This window comes from Melitaea cinxia, chromosome 17, assembly GCF_905220565.1.
Source record: "Melitaea cinxia chromosome 17, ilMelCinx1.1, whole genome shotgun sequence".
Lineage (NCBI taxonomy): Eukaryota > Metazoa > Arthropoda > Insecta > Lepidoptera > Nymphalidae > Melitaea > Melitaea cinxia.
Window position 1 is genome coordinate 11,585,196 of NC_059410.1, and position 22,885 is coordinate 11,608,080.

At 32.2% G+C, this 22,885-nt stretch overlaps 2 protein-coding genes across 2 annotated transcripts in view; both read right to left on the reverse strand.

The window, feature by feature from the left end:
* Positions 1-17,637, reverse strand: part of LOC123661403 (dynein axonemal heavy chain 10) — a 59,624-nt gene extending 41,987 nt beyond the window's left edge. Inside the window, exons 1-26 of the mRNA XM_045596366.1 lie at positions 17,328-17,637; positions 16,747-16,965; positions 16,324-16,341; positions 16,107-16,244; positions 15,898-15,953; positions 15,495-15,725; positions 15,105-15,236; positions 14,455-14,525; positions 13,874-13,955; positions 13,011-13,126; positions 10,132-10,312; positions 9,507-9,653; positions 9,298-9,390; positions 8,946-9,136; positions 8,334-8,532; positions 7,399-7,646; positions 6,797-6,941; positions 6,433-6,546; positions 5,640-5,820; positions 4,787-4,933; positions 4,610-4,692; positions 4,228-4,354; positions 3,583-3,825; positions 3,216-3,385; positions 2,954-3,141; positions 486-647 (exon numbers count right to left, since the gene is read on the reverse strand). Coding sequence (XP_045452322.1) covers positions 486-647; positions 2,954-3,141; positions 3,216-3,385; positions 3,583-3,825; positions 4,228-4,354; positions 4,610-4,692; positions 4,787-4,933; positions 5,640-5,820; positions 6,433-6,546; positions 6,797-6,941; positions 7,399-7,646; positions 8,334-8,532; positions 8,946-9,136; positions 9,298-9,390; positions 9,507-9,653; positions 10,132-10,312; positions 13,011-13,126; positions 13,874-13,955; positions 14,455-14,525; positions 15,105-15,236; positions 15,495-15,725; positions 15,898-15,953; positions 16,107-16,244; positions 16,324-16,341; positions 16,747-16,965; positions 17,328-17,637 — 3,992 coding nt within the window. The remainder of the gene's footprint in view (positions 1-485; positions 648-2,953; positions 3,142-3,215; positions 3,386-3,582; positions 3,826-4,227; positions 4,355-4,609; positions 4,693-4,786; positions 4,934-5,639; positions 5,821-6,432; positions 6,547-6,796; positions 6,942-7,398; positions 7,647-8,333; positions 8,533-8,945; positions 9,137-9,297; positions 9,391-9,506; positions 9,654-10,131; positions 10,313-13,010; positions 13,127-13,873; positions 13,956-14,454; positions 14,526-15,104; positions 15,237-15,494; positions 15,726-15,897; positions 15,954-16,106; positions 16,245-16,323; positions 16,342-16,746; positions 16,966-17,327) is intronic.
* A 1,815-nt stretch (positions 17,638-19,452) lies between these two features.
* The window catches only part of LOC123661404, a 30,157-nt gene continuing 26,724 nt past the window's right edge, over positions 19,453-22,885 (reverse strand). The window contains exon 5 of the mRNA XM_045596367.1: positions 19,453-22,748. Coding sequence (XP_045452323.1) covers positions 19,453-22,748 — 3,296 coding nt within the window. The remainder of the gene's footprint in view (positions 22,749-22,885) is intronic.

Below are 22,885 nucleotides of genomic sequence, written 5' to 3' on the forward strand. Positions count from 1 at the left end.
TAATATGTAGATTACCAACGTACGAAGCAAATTGAATCTGCAATAAATAAATAAAATATAATATATAATGCCCAAGTTGTTTACACGTGTTTAGAACGTTGGCACGTGATGTACTGAAGCGGTAATTCGGTGAAAAATCATGAGAATATATCGCATTTTTTCATGTACTAAAAATTTTGTTGTTTTGTTTTTTGTTTGCTCGTAAACAGAAAACAAAACAACTTTAATCACATCGAGAAGTATTACGACCTCAATTACAACGTAGGTATTCAAAAAATAGTCTTTTAAATATGCATTATTAGATATAACTAAAAAAGTATATCTCAGATGTCGATCAAATTTAAATAGGACCAGAAGAAAAGCACTAGCTTTAAAAAAATCATCAAAATCGGTATACCCAGTAAAAAGTTATGATGTTTTTTGTAGTTGGTTAATATTATCTACTATTGTATTTAGTCTACAAACTATGACATGAATAGAGGAACCTGTTCAAGAAATGCTTGATGTTGTATCCGAGTATGTTGCAGACCTCGGCGGGTGCGGGACGTGCGGTGACGTCAGGCGCCGCGAGCACCGCGTCCACTTGGAAAAGCGGCGTGCTTGCGCTCAACGAGCTCTGAAACTGCTGCAGGTTCTCCAGGGTTAAGCTGGAAGAAAGGTGATAATAATTATAAGAAATATTCCAATGCGTATAATTATGCGTATATTAAAATATCGAAAATATTATAAAAAACCTTAAAAATAAAAAAGCACCCGGTAACGATGGAATCAGTGTAATAGATATTAAATTAGTTGCCAAAAAAATATCAGTAAGTATCGCCCAATTAATTAATGTAAGTATTAAATCAGGAACTTATCCAAATGACCTTAAACAAAGCTGTGTTCGCCCTGTTCACAAAAAGGGTAAACAAGACGACATTAGTAATTATCGTCCTATCTCCCTCTTACCCTCTCTTGATAAAATAATTGAAAAATACTTCAGCGCACAAATTTATACCTTTTACGGCGACCATAAAATAATTAGTAAAAATCAGTACGGTTTCCAGCCAACAAAAAGTACCACAACTCTTTTATCTAGGTTTGCGGATGAGGTAAATGGGCATTTACATAGAAGAAGACACGTTCTGGCTCTTTTTATAGATTTTTCCAGAGCATTTGACACTCTTAATCATGACACCTTAATAGAAAAGCTCAATAATACAGGTATTAGAGGTCCCGTTTTAAAATGGTGCAGAGAGTACTTAAGAAATAGGTCCTATTTTGTAAGAATAGGAAATATCAAAAGTGACGTAATATCTGTTTCTGAAGGCACAGCTCAAGGATCTGTGCTCGGTCCATTGCACTTCATTGCGTACGTAAATGATATGAATAATATATTTAAATTTTGCTCAACGTATCAGTACGCTGATGACACTTGCCTCTTAATAGCAGATTCAAACGTAAACAGAGCACTGGAAAAAATGCAGCATGATTTCGATTTACTAAATAAGTGGTGTCATGACAACGGGCTTGTACTTAACGCATCCAAGACAAAACTAGTTCACATACGCTCACCATACACTAAGACGTTCTTCGAAACAAATAATAGATTAAAAGCCCATAATCATAATTGTATTCATCTATACATCAACCAATGCAAGTGCCCAGTCATAGAAACCGTTGAAAAGCATACTTATCTTGGCTTGGTGGTGGACTGTTATTTTAATTGGAAACCTCATATAAGTACTATATGTGACAAACTCAGAGCCTTCTTGGCTAATGTAGTTATAATTAAGAAGAAAATACCATTTAAAATTCTAATTATGCTTTACAATGCTTTGGCTGATTCGATCATAAGCTACGGTATCACGACCTATGGTAGAACCTTTAAAACTTATCTTAATACTATACAAAGTTTACAAGTAAGAATCTTAAAACAAATCGTAACTCCTAAAATAAAAGAACAATATAAAAATGATGACGGTAAACTTTTTAAGCACTGCAACGTATTACCGGTTGAATATAAATTTCAATACAACGTATTAAAAGAAAACTTTTTTAATATGGACATACAGCACAAAATTCACCATAAAATTAATACACGACAAATAACAAAACAAAAACTTATAACAACAACTGCAACAAATAACGTATATGGTGAAAGGACCACTGAATATTTGACTCCTCGCTTGTTGAATGGATTAGATGTGGCATTTAAGAAAAGAATCACTACAAAAAATTTAAAAAATGAATTGAAGTCGTATTATCTGAACATCCTGTAACTGTTTGTAACAAACCGGTATTGCGTCTCGATCGCCTTCCCCGCGTACGCATTTACACCTAATTAAAAGATACCTACTTACTTTAATTTACAGAACTACCCCTTATTTTTAATTGCCTAAATGAACTGTATTCAAACTTAACACTCCGGACAAATCTCTGCGATTTTTGGAGTGTATTACTGTAATTTTCTTTAATGTAAAATGAGTTTAAATAAATAAAAAAAAAAAAAAAAATGTTTTCAAAAGCCGTTGAAATTACATAATTTAAGGTCTAGTTTGGGCAAGTATGGCGTAGTTTATGACTCAATTGCAGCGGGAGCGGCGATATAATTATGAAAATAACACGAAAGTTACAAGAGCAACTTATGCAATATTTTATTGAAGTAAAACTTTTTGACGCACGCTTGACTAAGTGAGTAAACTAGTGAACGCGTGACAATAGCGTTACGAAAGTGTGATCGGGTGAGGCGAACGGAAGGAGAAAGACAGATATAAGTTGGTGAAGATAGAAAGAGAGAGAGTTACGTTTCATATATTATTGTAGGGATCAGAGAGATGCGAGCACACATTTTCTTTCTCCCTTATATAGATACATTTACGAGTAGATGGAACTAAAGAAGTTACTTCAGTCGTGTGGTCTTAAGCACACTCGTTTTTGTGTCGATGAAAGATCTTGGTTGATTAATACTAACGTAACAAGGCTTTTGAATATCTTCTTTTCCCAAAAAGTGTAGTATGATGACATAACTTCGGAGCGTCCTGTGCTCGTACCAAGTATCAAGTACTCGAGCTTCATGAGGTTTGGCCCGATACGTTCATACAGACGAGACAGCTTGGCGGTGCGCTCAAGACGTTCATTTTCTACTTCCACGAAATATGTCTAAAATTATAAGATTTTTATACTACATTCAATTTCACAACTTTAATCCAACATTTTCACTTGAAAATATCAACCTTGCAAGGATATATCCAAGTTTTATCCGGCTCTCCCGTCTTTGGGTCAACATAGTCCTTTGGTCGCATTAATGGAAATAAGTCAAACATTTCTATCTGATCGAGTAAAAACTGAATTTCTTTTTCCACCATTTTCAATTGTTGGTACACAGCTTGTAGTGAGTTTTCACCTTAAAAATAAGCTTATTTATTTTAATCTATGAAAAAATTATATTTAAAGTATTTTTAGCCATTTATTACGAACGTTATTACTTAAAGAAATATTTTTAGAATTTCGAGGAAACAGGGAAACAATTTTCCTTCTTGGAGCTTATTTGTAAACGGTTAGCAAATATTTAGTTTTTGAAGTTGAAGAAGAAGAAAATACCTTTCGTTATATCTTTTATATAATCGTTTATCCCCAAAGCTGTCCAGGTGATTCTAGTAAGGCCTGGCAGAATATGACGTTCCATTTCCAATAGATGCTTTTTCATAAGGTGAGTCTCAGATACACTGAGAGATGCTGTGCTCGAGTTATATTTAGTAATAACTTTCTCTAACGCTTCAAGTTCGTAGTAAAGACGAGACTTTTGCATTGACACATCACGAATGTTAGCTGGTATATCGAAACCTAGTTAAATATATTGTTATTAAACGATATTTTCTTAACACATGAGTTCACGCCATTTTTGGCTCGAACTTGTGAAGGCCTATGTCCAGTAGTGGACTGCGATAGGCTGAAGTGAGTGAGATATTTTTTTTTAATTTAAACTTCACTTTGACTGTATTTTTTGTGTGTTTTTTCATAACTTTTTGCCGATTTTGGTGATTCTTTTTTTTAAACGAAAGCTGGTTCTTATGATGTGATTCCATTTAAATTTGATCGAGAACTGTCCAGTAATTTTCGAGTAACGCCTATTAACTTGTATTAAATTCATTATTTTTTGACTACATGGTATTACTTGTCGATAAAACTTTTTGTTTGTATTGTTAAGTTAAGTGTGCTTATTAAATAAGATTTACTGTAACATACCCAATTTTTCTATAAGTTCTGCCTCATGTATGATAAGGAAGACGTGTCTATCGAAATTAGGTTGGAACTCAAGACCGTACTCTTGCATCAACTTATGTACTGTCATATCTCTCCACGTAACATCTGTCTGTTAGGGAGATAATTATTTTTTTCCAGTACATTTACATATTACCCAAAGTATTAAGAGTAGATTAAAAGATATAATATACTTTATTGTCCAATATCTTAAAAGGATTTATATCAAATAGTCACTTAAACATATAGTAATGTACAAAGGCGGTATTATCACTAATTACCAACCTTAAGACAATTTTTAGATGAAATATGCGAAAAAAGAACTAGTCTGTATAATGCAACAAATTAAATTTTACATTTCACTTACCAAACCTTCTTTCGCTAGAAGCGACACGGAACTTGGAGATCTAACGTTCTCGTAGTGCTGACCAGGAATTCTCATTAACATCACTAAATAAAAATAATCGTTATAATTAGTAATCGTTATAATCGTTATAATTAATTAAGACCTACCTCAGTGGTACAGTTAGACAATAATACGTACAAGCCTTGTCTCTTTTGCGTTTGTCTGCGATCTCTTTATTGACGATATCGATAGGCTTAATAGATATTGTAGAGGCCTTCTTTTTGGCCACGTGAGCTCTCCCCGCCGCAGTTAATTGCATCCCCCGACCCTTTGACGGCGATTGATCTGTTTTTATATAATAAAATATTAAATATAATATCAAATGATTTTTTATTGCAAAACTTGGGATAAATTTAAATTGCGTTCTTTTATTAAAAGTACTACATGTTTGAGATGTAATATCATATATAATGATCTCATCAATTGTTTCATAATTGTGTTATGTTTCTTTTATTAAGATAATTCGAAACATGTTTTTTTTACTTATCTCATCTTTATTTTTTTAACGTTCTCTCATACGTTGAAAAGTCATCTAATATAAAATGTATTTAGTACTAAGCCCGTTTTTTGCCTTTATAGTTAATTTTTTTGTTTACTGTACAATGAGGTAGCCTGAAACGTCTCACGCCTCGGTCATACGCCTCGTGCTCCATTTGGGAGTAAAACCTAACAACTTGTACCAACAGTAGCAACGAAATCAAATACTTAACCCAATATTTAATGTACATGTATATACTGCTATTACTTAATTTACCAATATAAAAATATTAAATTCATATTCTTCCTTCTCCTACGGGAAGAAAGAGGCCTATGCCCAGCAGTGGGATGATACAGGCGGAACGGAAATTCATATTGGTGATTTTGAATGTATGGAAACACCATGTAATTTTGATAGCTGGGGCTATATGGAAACTAACGTTAAGCAGCGGAAGGCGATATGTATAGTATTTGGAATTAAGTTTTTAATAATAACCAAAAATTTACTATTCACCTTCTTCCTTTTTGAATACAACGTGCAGAATGTTCTTCTTCATAGTGTTGTCGACGAAGTTTGAAGCGTCCTTAACCCATTCCCTGTACTTAGACTCTTCATACTCCTTTATAAGTTTCGAAAAAGCCTTGTATTGTAAGAATGCGGTTTTCTTCTGCTCACAATCATTCAGTTCTGGTACCTTGATTAATACAGTATTATTTTTGGTTGTTCAATTGCAATCATTAGAAAACAAAACAAAAACAACTGTCCCCTTACTACACAATATGCCTACCTAGCTATAGCCGTGCGAATAATTCGCACTAATTAAATATAATAATTATCACTTTACAAAATGACATAAAAGGATATATAAAAAAGGATATACGAGAGTTGATTTTAAATTGAACAAAAAATTTACCGACCGACAATCATGTTGACGTTGTTTCAAAATTAAAGCCGTCAGATAGCAGAATTGCTGTATTGTGTCTGAATGTATATAATTTAAATGACTAATTAATATACAAAAACAAAAGCAATTATGTTAGCATATTATGTTATTGCGTGTGGTCTTAGTGACGCTGTTTTTCATGAAAGATATTACTATTTTTTACTAAAACACCATTTATATATATTATTTTTAAAAAAGTAACACTCCGAATCGGTGGTAGCTTCACTTTTAAAAATAATAACCACTTTAAAATTGTAATTTGTAAAATGACGATTCGAAAGTGCTTCTAAAGCGTATTTGAATAAAACTGTTTTTACTTGATTGAAAGATTGATTGATTAGTTGTTTGATTAGTCGTGCTTACCTTTTTAAACTTCATAATGGGTTGTTTCATCTTATTGAACAGAGCTCTTGCCCAGTAGATGGCGCCCGCGACCGGTGGGTGATTTCGTAGTAGGGGTGGATTTTTGCGGAAACGCTAGTTAATTCAAGAAGTAAACTAACTATTTTATTTCCTAATTAATTAAAATATATTAATAACTATATTTAAGCAAAAAAGAAACTATATCTTTGATATGCAGAATTTTACTCTGTACATATTATTACTCGTAATGAACTGTTCGCTAAAATTTCCAAAAACTTGAGGTAAACTATGATTCTCTCTTATCTCTGATTTTGAAATCGATATCGAAATAGTAATAATTTAATATTTCATATCTAATACGCACAGTAAATTTATCTTCTATAGCCGTAATCTCTTTAATGAACTGTCGCATGATGAGGTCGAATTTTGTAGACAGTTGCTTTCTAATGGATTCTCTTGTATCGAACTCTAAGAATTTAAGAAGAACGGCTAACGCTTCTTCTGAGGAGCTGCATGTACACATAGATATTATATTTACATAGATATTATGTTTACAAATAAAAAATAACAGAATGTAACTTAATAAAAAAGTTCAGTTTCATAAAAAATGCATTATCATCATTATGAAGTAGTAAATATTAAAATATAATGATGTTTCTTATATGGACAACTAGATATGGAATATAATATACCAATAATTAATAGCTTTATATTTAATCGTAGTTTAAAAAAAATCCTTGCTGTGTGTGTTGAAGACATATATAAAAAATTAAAACGTAATTTACGATAGCATATTTAAAAGTAGGTACTTAAAATCATTACATAAATTTAAAACTTGATAATATATTATCTACTCTTCAGGTATATAGACAATGTTTTTTAAAAGTTTTATAATATTTGTATAGAGTACTACTTTTTTCTGCAAAACGAAAACTCACACTACGTTATTAGTAAACAACTGCTTACCGTAAATTACCAAAGCTTTGATTTATATAATTCTTTGCTTCCTCTTCCAAATATCTGACTTCATTCCAAAAGTCTCCCATGATGACGTCCCAGTTCTCTTTATTGTCAAACACGAAAACACTAAAGTCGATGGTACGTATGGGATACACAAGTTTCTTGACCCTTTTCCGTACATCGTCAATTTGAGTTGGATCGCTTATAATTGATTTTAGCTCGTTGCCAAATATACGCTCAAAATCGATCAGTACCTATAATATCATACGTTTTGTAAATAATAAATATATTTTTCAAGTTCTTTTATAAGGCAGCATTTTATTGGATATCGTGTTTCTAAGTACGCTTAAACCGTAAATTGGAATGTAATGGATGAAACTCGTAGACTTCACACAAGGTATCAATGTAGTTAATAAGGAACAGAAGCACTTTAAAGAATTGATTTCATTTCCTATTTTACTAATAGTATAAATTCAATAGTTTGTGTAGATAGATGGATGTATGTTAGACTTTCACGAAACAACTACAGCACTGTTTGCTACGAAACTTGGTAGATAGAGCTTGAAATGCGGAATAACCATAGATTAATTTTTATTACGACATTTCCATTGGAGCTAGTATTATTATAACTAGTAAAAAATCGAATTCCATTTGCATATACAAGTAATACAACTCAAGTTGTCAAAAAGATAAATAAACAAATAAATGTGTAGATACAATACATAGAAACAATCTTTTCGGATTTTATCGCGGCGTATTACGTTTTTAGATGTCTCACGTTTCGAATACTTTACGACAGTCCTCCCGTGATAATGGTTGCTGTAAAGTATCAGAAACGTCTGCCATCTAAAAAACTTTATAAACGTTGTTTCATTATAACGAGAAAGTTGTTTGATTATAATGAGTGAAATGCGCGTAAACATTAAACTACATAAACTTACTTGTACAACATCGCCCAAGTCTCTGGCGACGGTGCCGATGTAATCGGTGCGCGTGAAGAGCAGCGGCTGGTCGAACTCCCAGCGCGCGCCCTTGCCGCTGAGCTCGATGTCGCGCCGCGTCTCCTTGTACAGCTCGTGCCACATCTCCATTATTTTCTGACCCGCGCGTGCGAGAGACAGAACCTCGTCGTTTGGCTTACTGTGAAATCAAAATTGGCCAATGTAGCTGCAGAAGGTTCACTGGAAACAGCAAAATTTTGAAAGTGGTCTTTTTTTATGTCACTAGGTCGGCAAACAAGCGTACGGCTCACCTGATGGTAAGCGATTACCGTAGCTTATAGATACCTGCAACACCAGAAGCATCGTAAGCGCGTTGCCGACCCAATCCCCAATCCCCCAGGAGCTCTGGTCACCTTACTCACCAACAGGAACACAATACTGCTTGAAAACAGTATTATTTTGCTGTGATCTTCTGTAAGGTCAAGGTACTACCCCAGTCTAGTAAGTGGTCTATGAGAAAAAAAAAGTTTGGGAAACTCTGGTTTCAACCCAAAATATATTCGTTTTAAGCAGAAGGAAAATAAATAGTTACTAGGGAATTCTATATCTTACTCAAACAGCTTGTGAACATTCAGAAATCTCTCTAATTTATCACACAAAGCCCAGGAAATCCTTCCAAGTAACGGAATCATCGTTTCGTCTGTACGATAGCCCTTTGAAAGTACCCACATCATGTATATACTTTCAACTAGTTCGGGTAACATGTCAATGACTTGCTGTAGTGGAGAATTATCTTCTATAACCTGTAGAAAATTGTATTAATTTATAATAAATACTCGCATAAAAATAAAAAATAAAGACTATTCAAAAAATTTCTGACAAATGTTGGTCGAAAATTATTTCGTCAGAAAACGATTAGTTTTGAATATAGGAATTGGGCTATTATAGTAAATAAAAATCTTACAGTAAAAAATCTCATCAACGTTGACAAGAATTTAAGGTTGTCTCCAGCAAGATTGTACTGCTCCATGAGCCTCTCTTTGTAATGTTTGAAGCCCTGAAATTATTTACATTAAGTGAAAATTAATAAAAACTTTTACATACATTAATTTTTAAGATTTCAAGAATATATAACACAAACTGTTTAAAAATATATATAAATAAATACTTTACCTCTAAATATGTCGAATCTGCTTTCTTTAGAAGTGATAGTATTTTAACTACCATTGGTTGTTTTAATTGTTCAACCAAAAGTGATATCTCAGCGTCTCGTTCCCGCCAATATTTGTACTCTGCCACTGGCCCTTCACCTTCTCGTGTCTATTGTAAAGGTTAATTAATTTTGAGAAATATACGTTATATAGGCACACACACAAACACATGTTCATAGAAAAATATTACTGAGCAGAAAACTTTAATTTTCTACTTTATTTATTTATTTATACTTTATTGTGCACCACAACTACATTTTAAACAATAAACAGATTAAAAAAAAACATTTACAGACTGTGAAGTACAATGGGCGGACTTATGGCTATTTAGCCATTTCTTCCAGACAACCTTTACCATGTTTCACAAAGACTGATTGGCTTTATATGGGTATTGTTAAATAACTCTGATAGTAAAATTTTGAAATGGAATTTGTTGATAGTATATTTTGATTAAAGTTACAGATTTAATATTTAAAAGTCTCTCATATTGTCATAACGTGTACTAATCACAATATTATTAGGAAGAACTAGAAAATACTTAGGTTTGAAAGATTCTTGATATTAAATTAAATATAAATTAAGCTCACTTTTCCTAAACAAGCATTTATAGTAGAATCAATATGAGACTGCCACATCATCACCGCTTCTTCTAGCTGAGTATTCAACTCCGGGTCATTGAACCCCACGTGTCCAGGTTGCCGCTCTTCCATCAGAGCGGGTATGTTCGGCATCGGCAGTTGAATATCACCTTCAATGTGCTCTATTGTCCTTGGGTTAATCAAAATAATACTTCTAAGTATGACTCTTATTTTGGAAGAATACCACACAGGATATTATTCTATAGACTTAGTTATTTACTTCTTAACCATGTTAATGTTTAATTTTAATGACTTACAATAAAATTAACAAATAAGTGCTTATAGTTTATCTATAGAAATAAATAAAATTGGAGTGTCTGTTTGAAGTATTAAAATAACCGATTTTTACTAAATTCATATGTAATGTATACACGCTAATTATAAAAAAATGTTATTTTGGTATATACCAAAATAACATTTTTTATAATTTTTGTCTGTCTGTTTGTTCCGGCTAATCTCTGGAACGGTTGCATCGATTTTGACTAGACTTTCACTGGCAGATAGCATATGTAATAAGGAGTAACTAAGGCAATTTTTTTTTTTTGTAACTGTGGACTGAACAATAACTATTTTGTTAAATATCACGCGGATGAAGTCGCGGGCACAGCTAGTTTTAAATAAAGAAAGAAATACAATTTTCACTTTTATAAAATATAAGCGTGAAAAATTCAAATTATTATCTAAATTACAAAAAAAAACTTTATCTCGGAAGAATTTTAACGAAAAAAGACGTTGTAGCTAAAATTTCAAAAGCCATTTAATATTTGTTACAATGGCTGTAATAATGAACAACGTGTCAGAACAATAAAAAATTTTATTTAAAGAAACACAACAGGACATACTTTGAAAATTTGCTAATTATAGAACATATTGCATTGTACGTAACAAGTTGCAATTATAGTGGAAAAATCACAAGAGCTGTACCAGATACGTCGGATATCAAACTTGACGTAACAAGTTCCGACATACGACAGTATACGACATCGGTGGTACACAACTATGATATTAATACTTTTATCTTTCAATCGAGGAAATGTACTGTTATTTTTGTTTGATCTATATTTTATATACGCATACAACGGTGTAATAAATACGCTTTAAATCTATACTAATATTATAAAGCTGAAGAGTTTGTTTGTTTGTTTGAACGCGCTAATCTCAGCGACTACTGGTCCGATTTGAAAAATTCTTTCATTGTTAGATAGCCCGTTTATCGGGGAAGGCTATAGGCAATATATCATAACGCTATGACTAATAGGAGCGGAGCAACAATTTAGGACGTTTCAAAATCGAATTTGTTTTTCCTTTAGAGAGATTCAGCTGCGGGCCCCGCGTCTTGCACAGATCATATATGACACAATTGTTCCTATACCACGCGGACGAAGTCGCAGGCAGAAGCTAGCTAAGTATAAAATTGGCAGCTGTAGAGACTGTCGATAGAAGTGAAAAGTTAGAACGTTTAGTATTAAAAGTTGCATGTCGGTGACGCAAACGCACGAGATTTTACCCATCCAAAAAGTGTCTAATGCGCATGCGTCAATCATGGGCATGTCGGTGACGCGAACCGATATGATTTTTCACTACCAAAAAATGCCCAACGCGGCTAAAGAACTTTTCAATTCAAAAACCTACATTGATTGATTCGTCGGTCATCAAGACTTTGGGTAATCCAAATCAGTACTGATATTAAAAAGCTGAAAAGTTTGTTTGTCTCTTTAAACGCGCTAATCTCACTTCTGGGTCGAATTGTATAATTCTTTTTTTTTGTTAGATAGTCTATTTACTGAGGAAGGTTATATATAGGCTTTTCCTTAAATTAATATGGAAGAAAACGTGGGGCACAGCTAGTGTTCTATGAATATAAAATGTTTTTACTTGGAATGAAAGATCAATAAACTAAAGAAAATTTTCAATGATGAATTTGTATCCAGAACTATTTACATGTTATCTTGCTCTAAAATTCAACAACTACATAAATACTAAGAATCTCCCACGTTGATTTGAGGAAAAAAATAGCCTTCCTTATTCTTCAAGCATACCTAATCGTTATTTTTAAATAGTTTAAATTTTCTATTTGTGGATGCCGGTTGAGCAGGCAATTACCTATAAAATGATATATATTTTATGTGGAGTGATTGTGGGTTTTTTTTTCTAAAAAAGGAGGAAAACTTCTTAACCTCAGCGTATTAATTTATATGATAGAGATTTTCGAGATCATAAAACTGGTATTATTAAATAAATAGTAATCAAAAATCTGGTCAATGTAGTACTTATATTTATTCGTAATGTAAGTTATTGTAAATGTTAACATTTATATATAATCAATAGATTAAAAGCTAAGAATTAAAATTTGAAAGTAATCCCTAATCCCTAATAATATTATAAATCTGAATGTAAGTTTGTTTGTTACGCTTTCACGCGAAAACTACTTAACCGATCATGATAAAACTTTGTACAGATATCCTTGGAGGTATTAAAAGGAACATAGGACACAACATGAGATACTTTTTATGTAAAAAAAATGCGAGCGAAGCCGCTGGTAAAAGCTAGTATGGGTATAAAATAGACCAGTCTGTAGAAAATGTAATAGTACGTAGGAAAAGAAAACGTTTGCGTTAGGAACGTCCTAAAAGCAGATATCAGCTATAAAGAATGATTACAATTATATTTAAAAAAGATAAAGTACTAAGTGCATTAAGTATTGTAGCTACTCCATTCTACGTGACATTGGCAAAATCATAGTGCTGTCTTAGTACTAGTGAAAAGCGTTTATGCTTACAAAGCCACGCACTTAGCATTATGATCATAAACCGATCAAAAAAGCTTACCATTCTACTGTTCCTACAAGATGTTTTATATCTTTTATAACCTCTGATGCAGTAGGTTTCTTTTCATAGCTAGTTTTTCTCTTATCCTTGATTGGAATATCCGAATCGTAGCTCACCTGTAAAAGTATTAATTTTATGTGATTATTAAAAAATTTACTTTAAAGCTTTAGTAGATACGTTTACTTAATTTGTTAGAATACTGATTAACAAAATTAAAAATAAATATTATTTAACCAATATAATACAAAATCCATTTGTTTATCTAGTTAATTTCTTATGTAAACAAATTTATTGACGTGACAACGTCTAATAAATTGATGAACGCCGGCGGCATGTACGAAAAAGGATGACTCATTGTAGCGTTACGCTTTGTGAGCGTTCACTCGATTGGCCTATACGTCCGAGGAAATGTTTTGTTATGACGTTGTCACGCTAAACTATCGTCCGTAAGCCAACTTTACACATAACCATTTTTTTTATTAGTTGATTTCAAATGAGTGTACAATACAATACAATGTACTGTGTGGCTACGGTACTAAAGAATATGGCCACCCGCTTTCTTCCCGTGGGTGTCGTAAGAGGCGACTGAGGGATAACACAGTTCCGCTACCACCTTGGAACTTAAAAAGCCGACCGGTGGCGGGATAACCATCCAACTGCTGGCTTTGAAATACACAAGCCGAAAACGGGCAGCAGCGTCTTCGGTGCGACAAAGCCAGCCCTGCGGTCACCAACCCGCCTGCCCAGCGTGGTGACTATGGGCAAAACACATGAGTTCACGTTATTTTTGGCGTAAACTTGTGGAGGCCTATATCCAGCAGTGGACTGTATAGGCTGTAATAATGAGTGTACAATGTAATTACCGGCGCCATAATTGAAGATGTTGGTCTCGTAACTTTCGACGTGGGCGGAGCTATGTATGATTCGGCATGCATATTTATAATTCTGTTTTAGAAAAAAAAGAAGAAAAGTAATGAAATATGTTATGTTAAATATTTTAAAAAAATATAACGTAAGTGTGGAAGCTTACAATTTTTTTACGGATGGATAAGGTGTGATAAAGATTTGGACGACGTGTTAGCGCAGTGGTTACAGTACTACAGGCTGTTGTGCTAACACTGTCGCACATGACAAACATTAATATTGTCCATTTAGATCTTTGTCGTGGTCTGGACGTTTGTGTTTATGTATCGCGTGTATTTCCGAACCGCCGACACAGGAGGAAATCCTATTTGAGGCCATTGAGTGTATAGCGTTAAAAAGAATGAAAGCCGAAAATAAACGGCAAAAAAATTAATGACCGAAATATTATTACAAAATTATGTAAATTAAATGTTAGTTTTCATCATTGTTTAACTTATAATAATATAGCGAAGCATGAATCGTAAAGAAAAATATATTAAAAGAACTTAAAATAGACATAAAATGTAAATTTTAATACTACCGTCTTTCAGCGTTTTCTCCTCGAGCGACATTAGACATTCTGCGATAGTCAGACGGCCGAAGATAGTTCACCTTAAAATAAAAAAAATAAAAAAATTCAAATTCTATTCATATATATTCAGTTAAGTTGCTTTAATAAAACAAAAAAAAATAGCACTATAAAAGTACAACCGTCTTTCATATTTTACCGTAGTTTTAACAATTAATTTGCGGTATTAAATAAATATACCCAATTAAAAGACATCTTTAGTATAAGTTTCGAGTACTTGTCTGTAATATCTGATGTATTGTTATTTCAAATGTTCATGTTTCACAATGGAGAAAAATGGTTGATTAAGTTCCAACAATTCTTTGACAAGGAGAATACGCCATTGCTCAGTAGTGGGTCATTTACGGCAATGAATCAAATCAGTTGAGTTCATATTAAACTAAACTTTTAAACTCAGTTTATATTTTATGCGAAAAAAAATGTATTAAAAATGCTTCGAAAATGTTTTTGGTTTTGAGTGAATTAAAAATTTAATTATGAGGATATTCAAACATTCACATTCATTCATTAATTTAATTATTGAGTAAGAGTATCGTGCTATAAAATGTCTGCATTCATTTACTGTGGCGAGTAAAAATATTTTAATTTTGAATAAAACGTACTTCTGAAGTTGTCTCTTCCATTTTATAATGCGCTCCAGCGTATGAGACCTGACGAGAGAGGATGCTAGAAGACGCTTCTTTGTCCGATGTAACTATTTCTCGAAATTGTCTTTCGAATAGCGAAACAAAAGTCTGAAAAAAGAAATTACTAACTGATTCGAGTGACTTGGGTCTTGTCTTGCAAACTGTCAAAAGTGCTAAAAATTAGCCTATTAGAGTTACGCGCTTTAGCACTTTCGCAAATTATTTTTAACATACTAAATAGATAAAAAATTACTTTTTTATCCATCAAGCAGATGGGTGAAGATCATGTCTAGTTTGGCGATTAAACTAATAGATATTGAACAAAATGTCGTTCAATAAAATATCAACTTATTTTAATTTACAAACCTCTTTGAGTTGCATTCCCAAACTCGATAGAACTTTACCGCTTGTTAATCCAACTAAAACATACTCAGGCATCTTGAGTTTAGTGATCTTTGGAGTTTCAGCCAAAGGTATTCCGTCCTGAGTCTGTCGTATGAAGTAAATGTACCGTCTGTTTCTATGGGTTACTTGAGGGGTGAAGGACCCGAATACTGGTACCAATTTAGGGTATTGAATAATACGTGGAACCGATCTCTGGGTTAGAAAAATAAGTGCTTAGTATTGTAAAAACTGAATGCCTACAATTATTTGTTTACTTGGCATATAAAGGTATATAAATTTTTTATATATAAAAAGTTTTGGATAAAGATATAATATAGACGTTTTCATAATTTAAATTTTTTTTTGAGTATAGGTTGTTACTTACTATGACAGTATAAAACTCCAAGGTTCCATCTATTTCTGGATCTAAATCTTCAGGTGCTATAAAGAGATTTATAATTAATATATTTATGTATTTATCGCCCTATCACTAACTCATTACAATATAAATGAGTTAGTGATAAGGCGATATTGCACAAGTTTATTACATGCAAATATTAAAATAACCATAAATACGATAAAAAAAGTTATTACGTGCTGGAAATGAGTACAAATCCTCAGCAACCAATGGTACTTCCTCTTCTTCTACGTGTAAGTCAATAGACGTTCTAACTCCTTCTTCTATATCAAATACGTCTGTAACAGCAGCTGCCACTGTGTCTACTTCTTCATCTACAAAATAAATTTATAGTTTCATGATTTAGCATAACGTTTTAGTATTTATAAATATTATGTACTAAAATCAGTTTACCTTCATCCAAGTCACCTTCTGTAAGAAAAAAGAGAAAATTCGTTAAATATTAAATATATTTTTTATTTTAAATAATATTTCAAATATTGTAAAGAAGTTTTAAAAAAATAAGTAGGTCGAAATCAAAACAAAGAACTAACTTGAACCAAAAACATTTTAAAAGGTAATGAAGGACATTCAGGGTAAGTTAGCGGTTACCATAGCTTATAGACGCCTGCAACACTACAGAAACCCTTAAGCGCATTACCGATCCTATTCCCGACCCTCCGCAGGAGCACTAGCTTCCTTACTCATCACAGGAACCCAGCACTACTTGACAGTAGTGTTATCTAACTGTGTTCTGTAAGCTCGAGGTACTTCCCTAAGCGGGCTATTCCAGATTTTGAGTGCTATGCTCACAGTTAATAAATAAATTGTGATTACCTTTGACACTTTTCACACTTTTCATGCTCTTCATACTTTTCATACTTTTCATGCTTTTCATACTCTTCATACTTTTCATGCTTTTCATGCTCTTAGCTTTCTTGTCATCATCTAAATTATCGTCAAGTTCCGGTTCTGCAACAGGTTCTGCTTTAGCCTTTTTGCCTTTCCTACCCTTTTTCTGTGGTGGTGGCGGTGGCGGAGGTGGTGGAATGATACCTGTAATTATAAGCTTAGCTTATTCACGTACTTAGCCGATGACAACAAATTAACGTAGTAGTGGCAACAACTAGTTAAATAGTTCTATCATAAGCCGTTGTTACTCCTAATTCGTAACATATTTATAGGTTATTCCCGTTTTTCGTATACTCTGCGTTTATGTTTGTACATTTTTTCATCGTTTTAATAAAGTTTTATTCAATATTTACACAGCTTATTAGTGCTTATGTTCATATACGTAAGCATTAGACCCATATTATGGGTATATTGCTGAAAAAAATCTCATTTTCAAAATTTCTAAGGACTTTAATTTGATATTCTTAAAATTAGAATCTTATATCTAAATAATAAGTCGAACTTACGCCATTCTGTAAACTCTTTATCCTCGTGTATAAGCTTATCAACAATTATTTTTGATATATAGAAAGTGCGTTTATCAAGAGACAGTTCATTTGGTTTAAGAGGAGCTGTTACAAATGTTGTGAACTTTTCTTTTGCGTCAGCTTCTTCTAGAATGTTATAGAAAAGTTCCTCATCGTCCATGCCTATATATGTAAGAACGCGTTCCTTGAACCACTGTACTCGGGGATCATTTCTAAAGTCGAGTTCAGTTTCACTTCCTTCCATAAAAGGTTGTTTGTCAGAGTCGTTTGAAATAGTGTCATCAGCCATTCTATAAAATTAGTGGCACTTTTCTTTAAGTAATTTAAAAATATATAAAAAAAATCTTACTTATACATAGAAAAGTGACAAGTGTAATCTAGCACAAAATTGCGTTAAATTTACTTATATAAATCAATAAACGATTAAAGCTTCGTCTTTTTTTGGTAAATCTTTAGATTAAGAGCCGACGAATTATCTAGGCTCAAAATTTGACTGTTTATCGACATAATTTCTAACAGAAAAGCCTAACAAAAAAAAAAATATATTTTTTTATGAACTGTGTAAATAGACTATGTAGGTATAGGTGCGTATAAGGTGTGAACTTGGGAAGCCCATGTCCAGCAGTAAACTGCGATAGATTTAGGTGACAATTAAATTTGCTTCAGTTTTGAAATGTACTGATGAAGTAAAGTAAAATATAAGTAACAACAATTAAGCACTTACCTACGTTTCTAATGCCAAGATGTTTTTTACTTAAAAAAGTCGTATATAATTATTTGAGATACAATAATATACTTTTATTAACCAATTACATTTTAAAAATATGACTCACTGTCTTGATATCTATGCGTAATAAACAAAACAGAAAATAAATATAGTTGGTTGCTATGGTAACCATCGTGACGTCACCTCGGATTTTCGTTTACAAATTTAAAATGAGAAAAGTTATAAAGGTGAAGACAAAAATTTTCTTTGTTAAATAAAAAAAATCTTTAAAAAAATTAGAAGATTAAAAATTAATTACAATAAAATGTAATTATTATTAGGACTATATTATTTACGTTTCGATGGACGAATACCTACAATGGAAAAAAAAAACGACCAATTCTCGCTTACAAAACATATATATTTAATACTTTAACTATGTATTACTAATATTACGTTCTTTTTGATAACCAGTAAGTGACGTATTTTTTTCGAATAATTAATAATGAATGAATAAAATATAATAATATAGATATATAATAATGAATAAGATCATACAAATTTTGATAACTAGTTTCATTTGATGAATATAAAAAAACGTGGTTTATCGGTGATTATTAAAACAGACATTAAAAATAATATGAAAATCAATTAGTTGTTATATTTTTATACTTTATTTGTATCGCTAATTTGGTACATCGCCTTATTTATTATGCTATGTTTAAAAATAACTATCAAAACATTAACACTCTTACAATAGATATAATATAGATATTGTAAAATTATAAATAACTTTTGATACAGTCTAAAAGAGAATGAAAAAAGCATTACAGTTGTCTTTTTGAGCGTTACTTCACTCTTAGGAAATTTTGACATATTGATACAAGTTACACCTCCTGATTAGGCTAGGTCATTTTGAGTCTGTACCTCAGACGGGGTACTGCCGACTGCAGTATACTTTTGTGTCAATTCTTCATCTGTGCCTCGGGTATGAGAAGTCTAAAATATCGGTGGGCGTTTCGGTCATGGTCGAGGCCGATCCTGATAATGCATAATATACATTGCCTTTTCTATTACGAATTGATTTTGACATAATAATCATGTAAAAATACGTTAATTTAAATTGGTATGAACATGAAAAATATTAGAAATATGTACAAAAGTTATTGTTATTATATGATATAATTCCTAAATTATGTAATAACTAGTTATTGTAATAATTTGAACACATTCAGTAATTAATGAATAACAATCTTTCACTTAAATATTTCTATAAGTAATTACAATTAATATATGTACTAACGCATAGTTTACACGCTGTTACACTTACTCGTAGTTTATTTACACGCAGTTTGACATATAATTTATTAAAAATATTTTTACTGGTTCATTTTTTAGCTAGAATAAAAATTTCTTGCTAGGAGTAATTTTTGGATAGCCGATAGTGTCATCAAGAGCATCAAATTTTTCTAGGTTGGCATTAAGTCTTGAATCACTTTGATAATTTTGTTTAGGTTCTAAATTACCAACCGAAGCTTGTGGGGCAAAGTATGAAGACGGTCCGTCATACAAAGCAGGCAAATTTCTAGCATTGTTGATATTATTTGAAGACGCTGGATGATTGACTGTAAAGTCTACATCAGTACTAACGTCTTGGCGTCTCTTGATATCCGAAGTTTTTTGTGAAATATAAAAAGTATTTTTTTTAGGGCTTCCAAAGTCATCTGTGTGGAAAACATTCAAAATATTCTGTTTTGCTTTCTCATCTTCTAGTTTATATCCTAAAGATGGAACTAATTGAAAAGATAGCTTATTATTTTCTATTTGTCTGATACCTTGATTGAAATCTATTGTATTTCGAGTTTTATCATTTGAATCATCGTAAGAGTTGAGATAATTATTATTTAAGTGAGTATATATATCATAAGATTGATCCTTTTTGTATCTTATTAGTTTATTGTCATCTAAAGGATGGGGTAATGTTCCAACAATATTATCTTGTATTTGTGCTCTTATACTATTTGTAGGAATTCTAAAATGATTTGTCACATAATTAGCGGGACTTTTTTGTTCAGTTGGGGAGTTTTTCTGACTGGTTGTGGTCTGAATGTCAGTTATTGAAATACTCCGGGATGGTATGATTTCAACTTCATTTGAATTTCTCTCGTTTGTTTGTTTTGTATTAATGTAAGAGTTAGTAGGCAATAAGTTGCCAGACAATATGTAATTCGATATGGATGGTAAAGGTGAATTATATATTTGTCTGGTTACTACTGGCACTGGAAGTTGATATAGTTGTCCACTATAGATATTGTTGGCGTGAATTAGGTTTTGCGATGGCGGTGCATTGTTCTGAAGTGTGAGATGTTGTTGTTGTTGTTGTGAAACAGTAAAATTGTTTATAGTATTTTGATTTTCCCTTATTTGGCTCAGTGAGTTTAATTCGGGTTTGGGTGTCTTTACGATATTGGAAGAGAGATAATGGCCTGAATTGGATCTAGTAAATTGAGAAGATGTTAGTCCAGATATATCTTGTGCTATCTGTTGTAACTGTTCATTTCGTATATTTTCGAATTGTTGTTGTGTCGGAGTGGGAATCAAAAGATTGTTTTGTGCTATATTGTTGTATTGTTGTGCTGCATTTATTGAGTCTGCCAAGTATGAGAACACCAAATCCTGTGAATCAGAAACATTTGTTGTTTTACTGTTAATCAATTTGCCAATAGGAATAATATTAGTATCAGAATCTTCAGTTTGTTTGTTAGTTAACACTAAGTAATTGTTACTTGCAGTGTTTAGTATTTCGACATTAGTTGAATCGTTATCGTTACGATTTTTAAATAAATACTTAGCTAGGTTTTCGGGTATAGTAATTTTTAATGATACCATTCTTTCTATTGTATTAGCTTGTAGCGGAGATTCTTTAATGTATGGCAAATGAGAAAATTTGTTTGTAATCTTAAGCATACTAGGCAATTGTTGCACTGGGGGCTCTAATTTAGTTGAAGGAGTGGCAATAAGTCGTGAATTTTGGGGTAAAGGTGAAGGGGGCTGTAAAGTTAATCTTTCATCGCTTTGTTGGCTAGAGTCTGGAGGTAAATAATTATCTACAGGGTAATCTACCGTTTCAGCGTTTTCATCAAACTGAGTTAGTTGTTCAGGAGAAGCTGTTTGTAATATGCTATTGGTATCTTTAACTATATCATTAACTGATATATCTAATTGTTCTCTTGTTAAGATATCTGAGAATGATAAGTTATTGTTGTTAGTATTAACAATAGATTGTTTACTTATGAAAAAATTTGGACTGTTAGTGTCTTTTTCTACAGGTACTTTTAGGAATGGTGAAGGTGAACTACCTGCTGCTACTAATTCACCATTGGCTAAATTTGGCAATAAATACTGACGTGATAAAATGTCTGTATTTACATTGGGTGGAAGGTATGAATATGGTATTGGATTAAAAGTTGTAGGTGCGATATAAATAAGAGATTCTTTTGTGGGTGAAAATGTTGTTGAAACTGGTGATACTGAAAGGGGTGTAGTCGTTGTTATATAATCTGAAACTGTCTTTGGTGTTGTTTTTGTTTCATCATATGGAATTTTCGGAGAGTCATATTTATAAGGTTCTTTATTACCTTTTACGCCTAATTCGACGTTTGTGATTTTATCTACTTCATTATTAGTATTAGCATTGATATAAGGAGTGGTCTCAGCTATTAGTTTTGCTGCCTTAGAAGGTCTGACAATCCACGTTTTAAATGTTATTCGAGATTTGGGAGTACCATCTTTAGGGTCTTTTATTATTTTACGAAACGCTAGTGTTTTAGTTATTAGAGCAGGGGGTGTATCTTTACTTACCAGATTTTGTTTTGTTTCTGTATCTAATTGACTAACAGTATCCATAGAAAACCGTGCTTGTGTAGGTCTTGGAGTATATGTTTGTTGTTCTTTTTTGAAGTTTTGATTTAATCGTTGTTTTGAAAATTCGACTCCAAATGTCACCTGTTTATTTTTATTAATGTAATTGTTGTTAAACGTATTTAGCTGTGAGTTTGTATTACTTGTAATAGGCTGGCGACTTGTCTCTATGTTTCTGTTAAAATACAATGTATTTTGATTTCTAATTTGAGAAGTTTGTCCACCATGAGCGTTAGATGTTAGGCCTTTAAATTGCGAATACGGACTATTTTTTATTTGATTTTGAAAAATGTTATTCGGAACATATTGTGATGTAGAAGTTGAAGCTGCAAAGGTGATGTCAGTCGTAGGGAGATCAGATTGTGCTTTTTGTACTTGTTTCTTTTTTACAAACATGTCGTTAGTATTTCTTTCCAAGTGTCTTAGAAGTGCCTCATTATATAGCTGACCAAGTGGCGGCTTATAAACTTGCATATAAAGAATGTTACTTTTTACTTGTGTTTTATTGTATGGATTTCTAATAGGGTGTGTAATCATTTTTTTAATATCTGTCATAAACTGGGGTCCAAGTTTTAAGTTTGTAAATTTCTCATTTCTGTTATTAAAAAGTTCCGCCGATTGTTGACAGTTAACGTTCATCCACCAATCACAAACGAAGAACTCTTGATTAAATAACGTTCCGTTCGGACATAGGAACGACTGAAATCCATACGTAGAACCTACTGTGCATACTCGGAAAACCTGACAATTTGTTTCTATATCCACGTAATATCCTGAAAAATGGAACAAAAAAAAAAACATTAAACAAGGTAATTATTTCTTCATTCTTTAAGAATTACTTATCGTAAAATAATGTTATTGAAATTTTCGATACGAAAAATTAGTATATTTTAAAAAAGATTAGTTAACT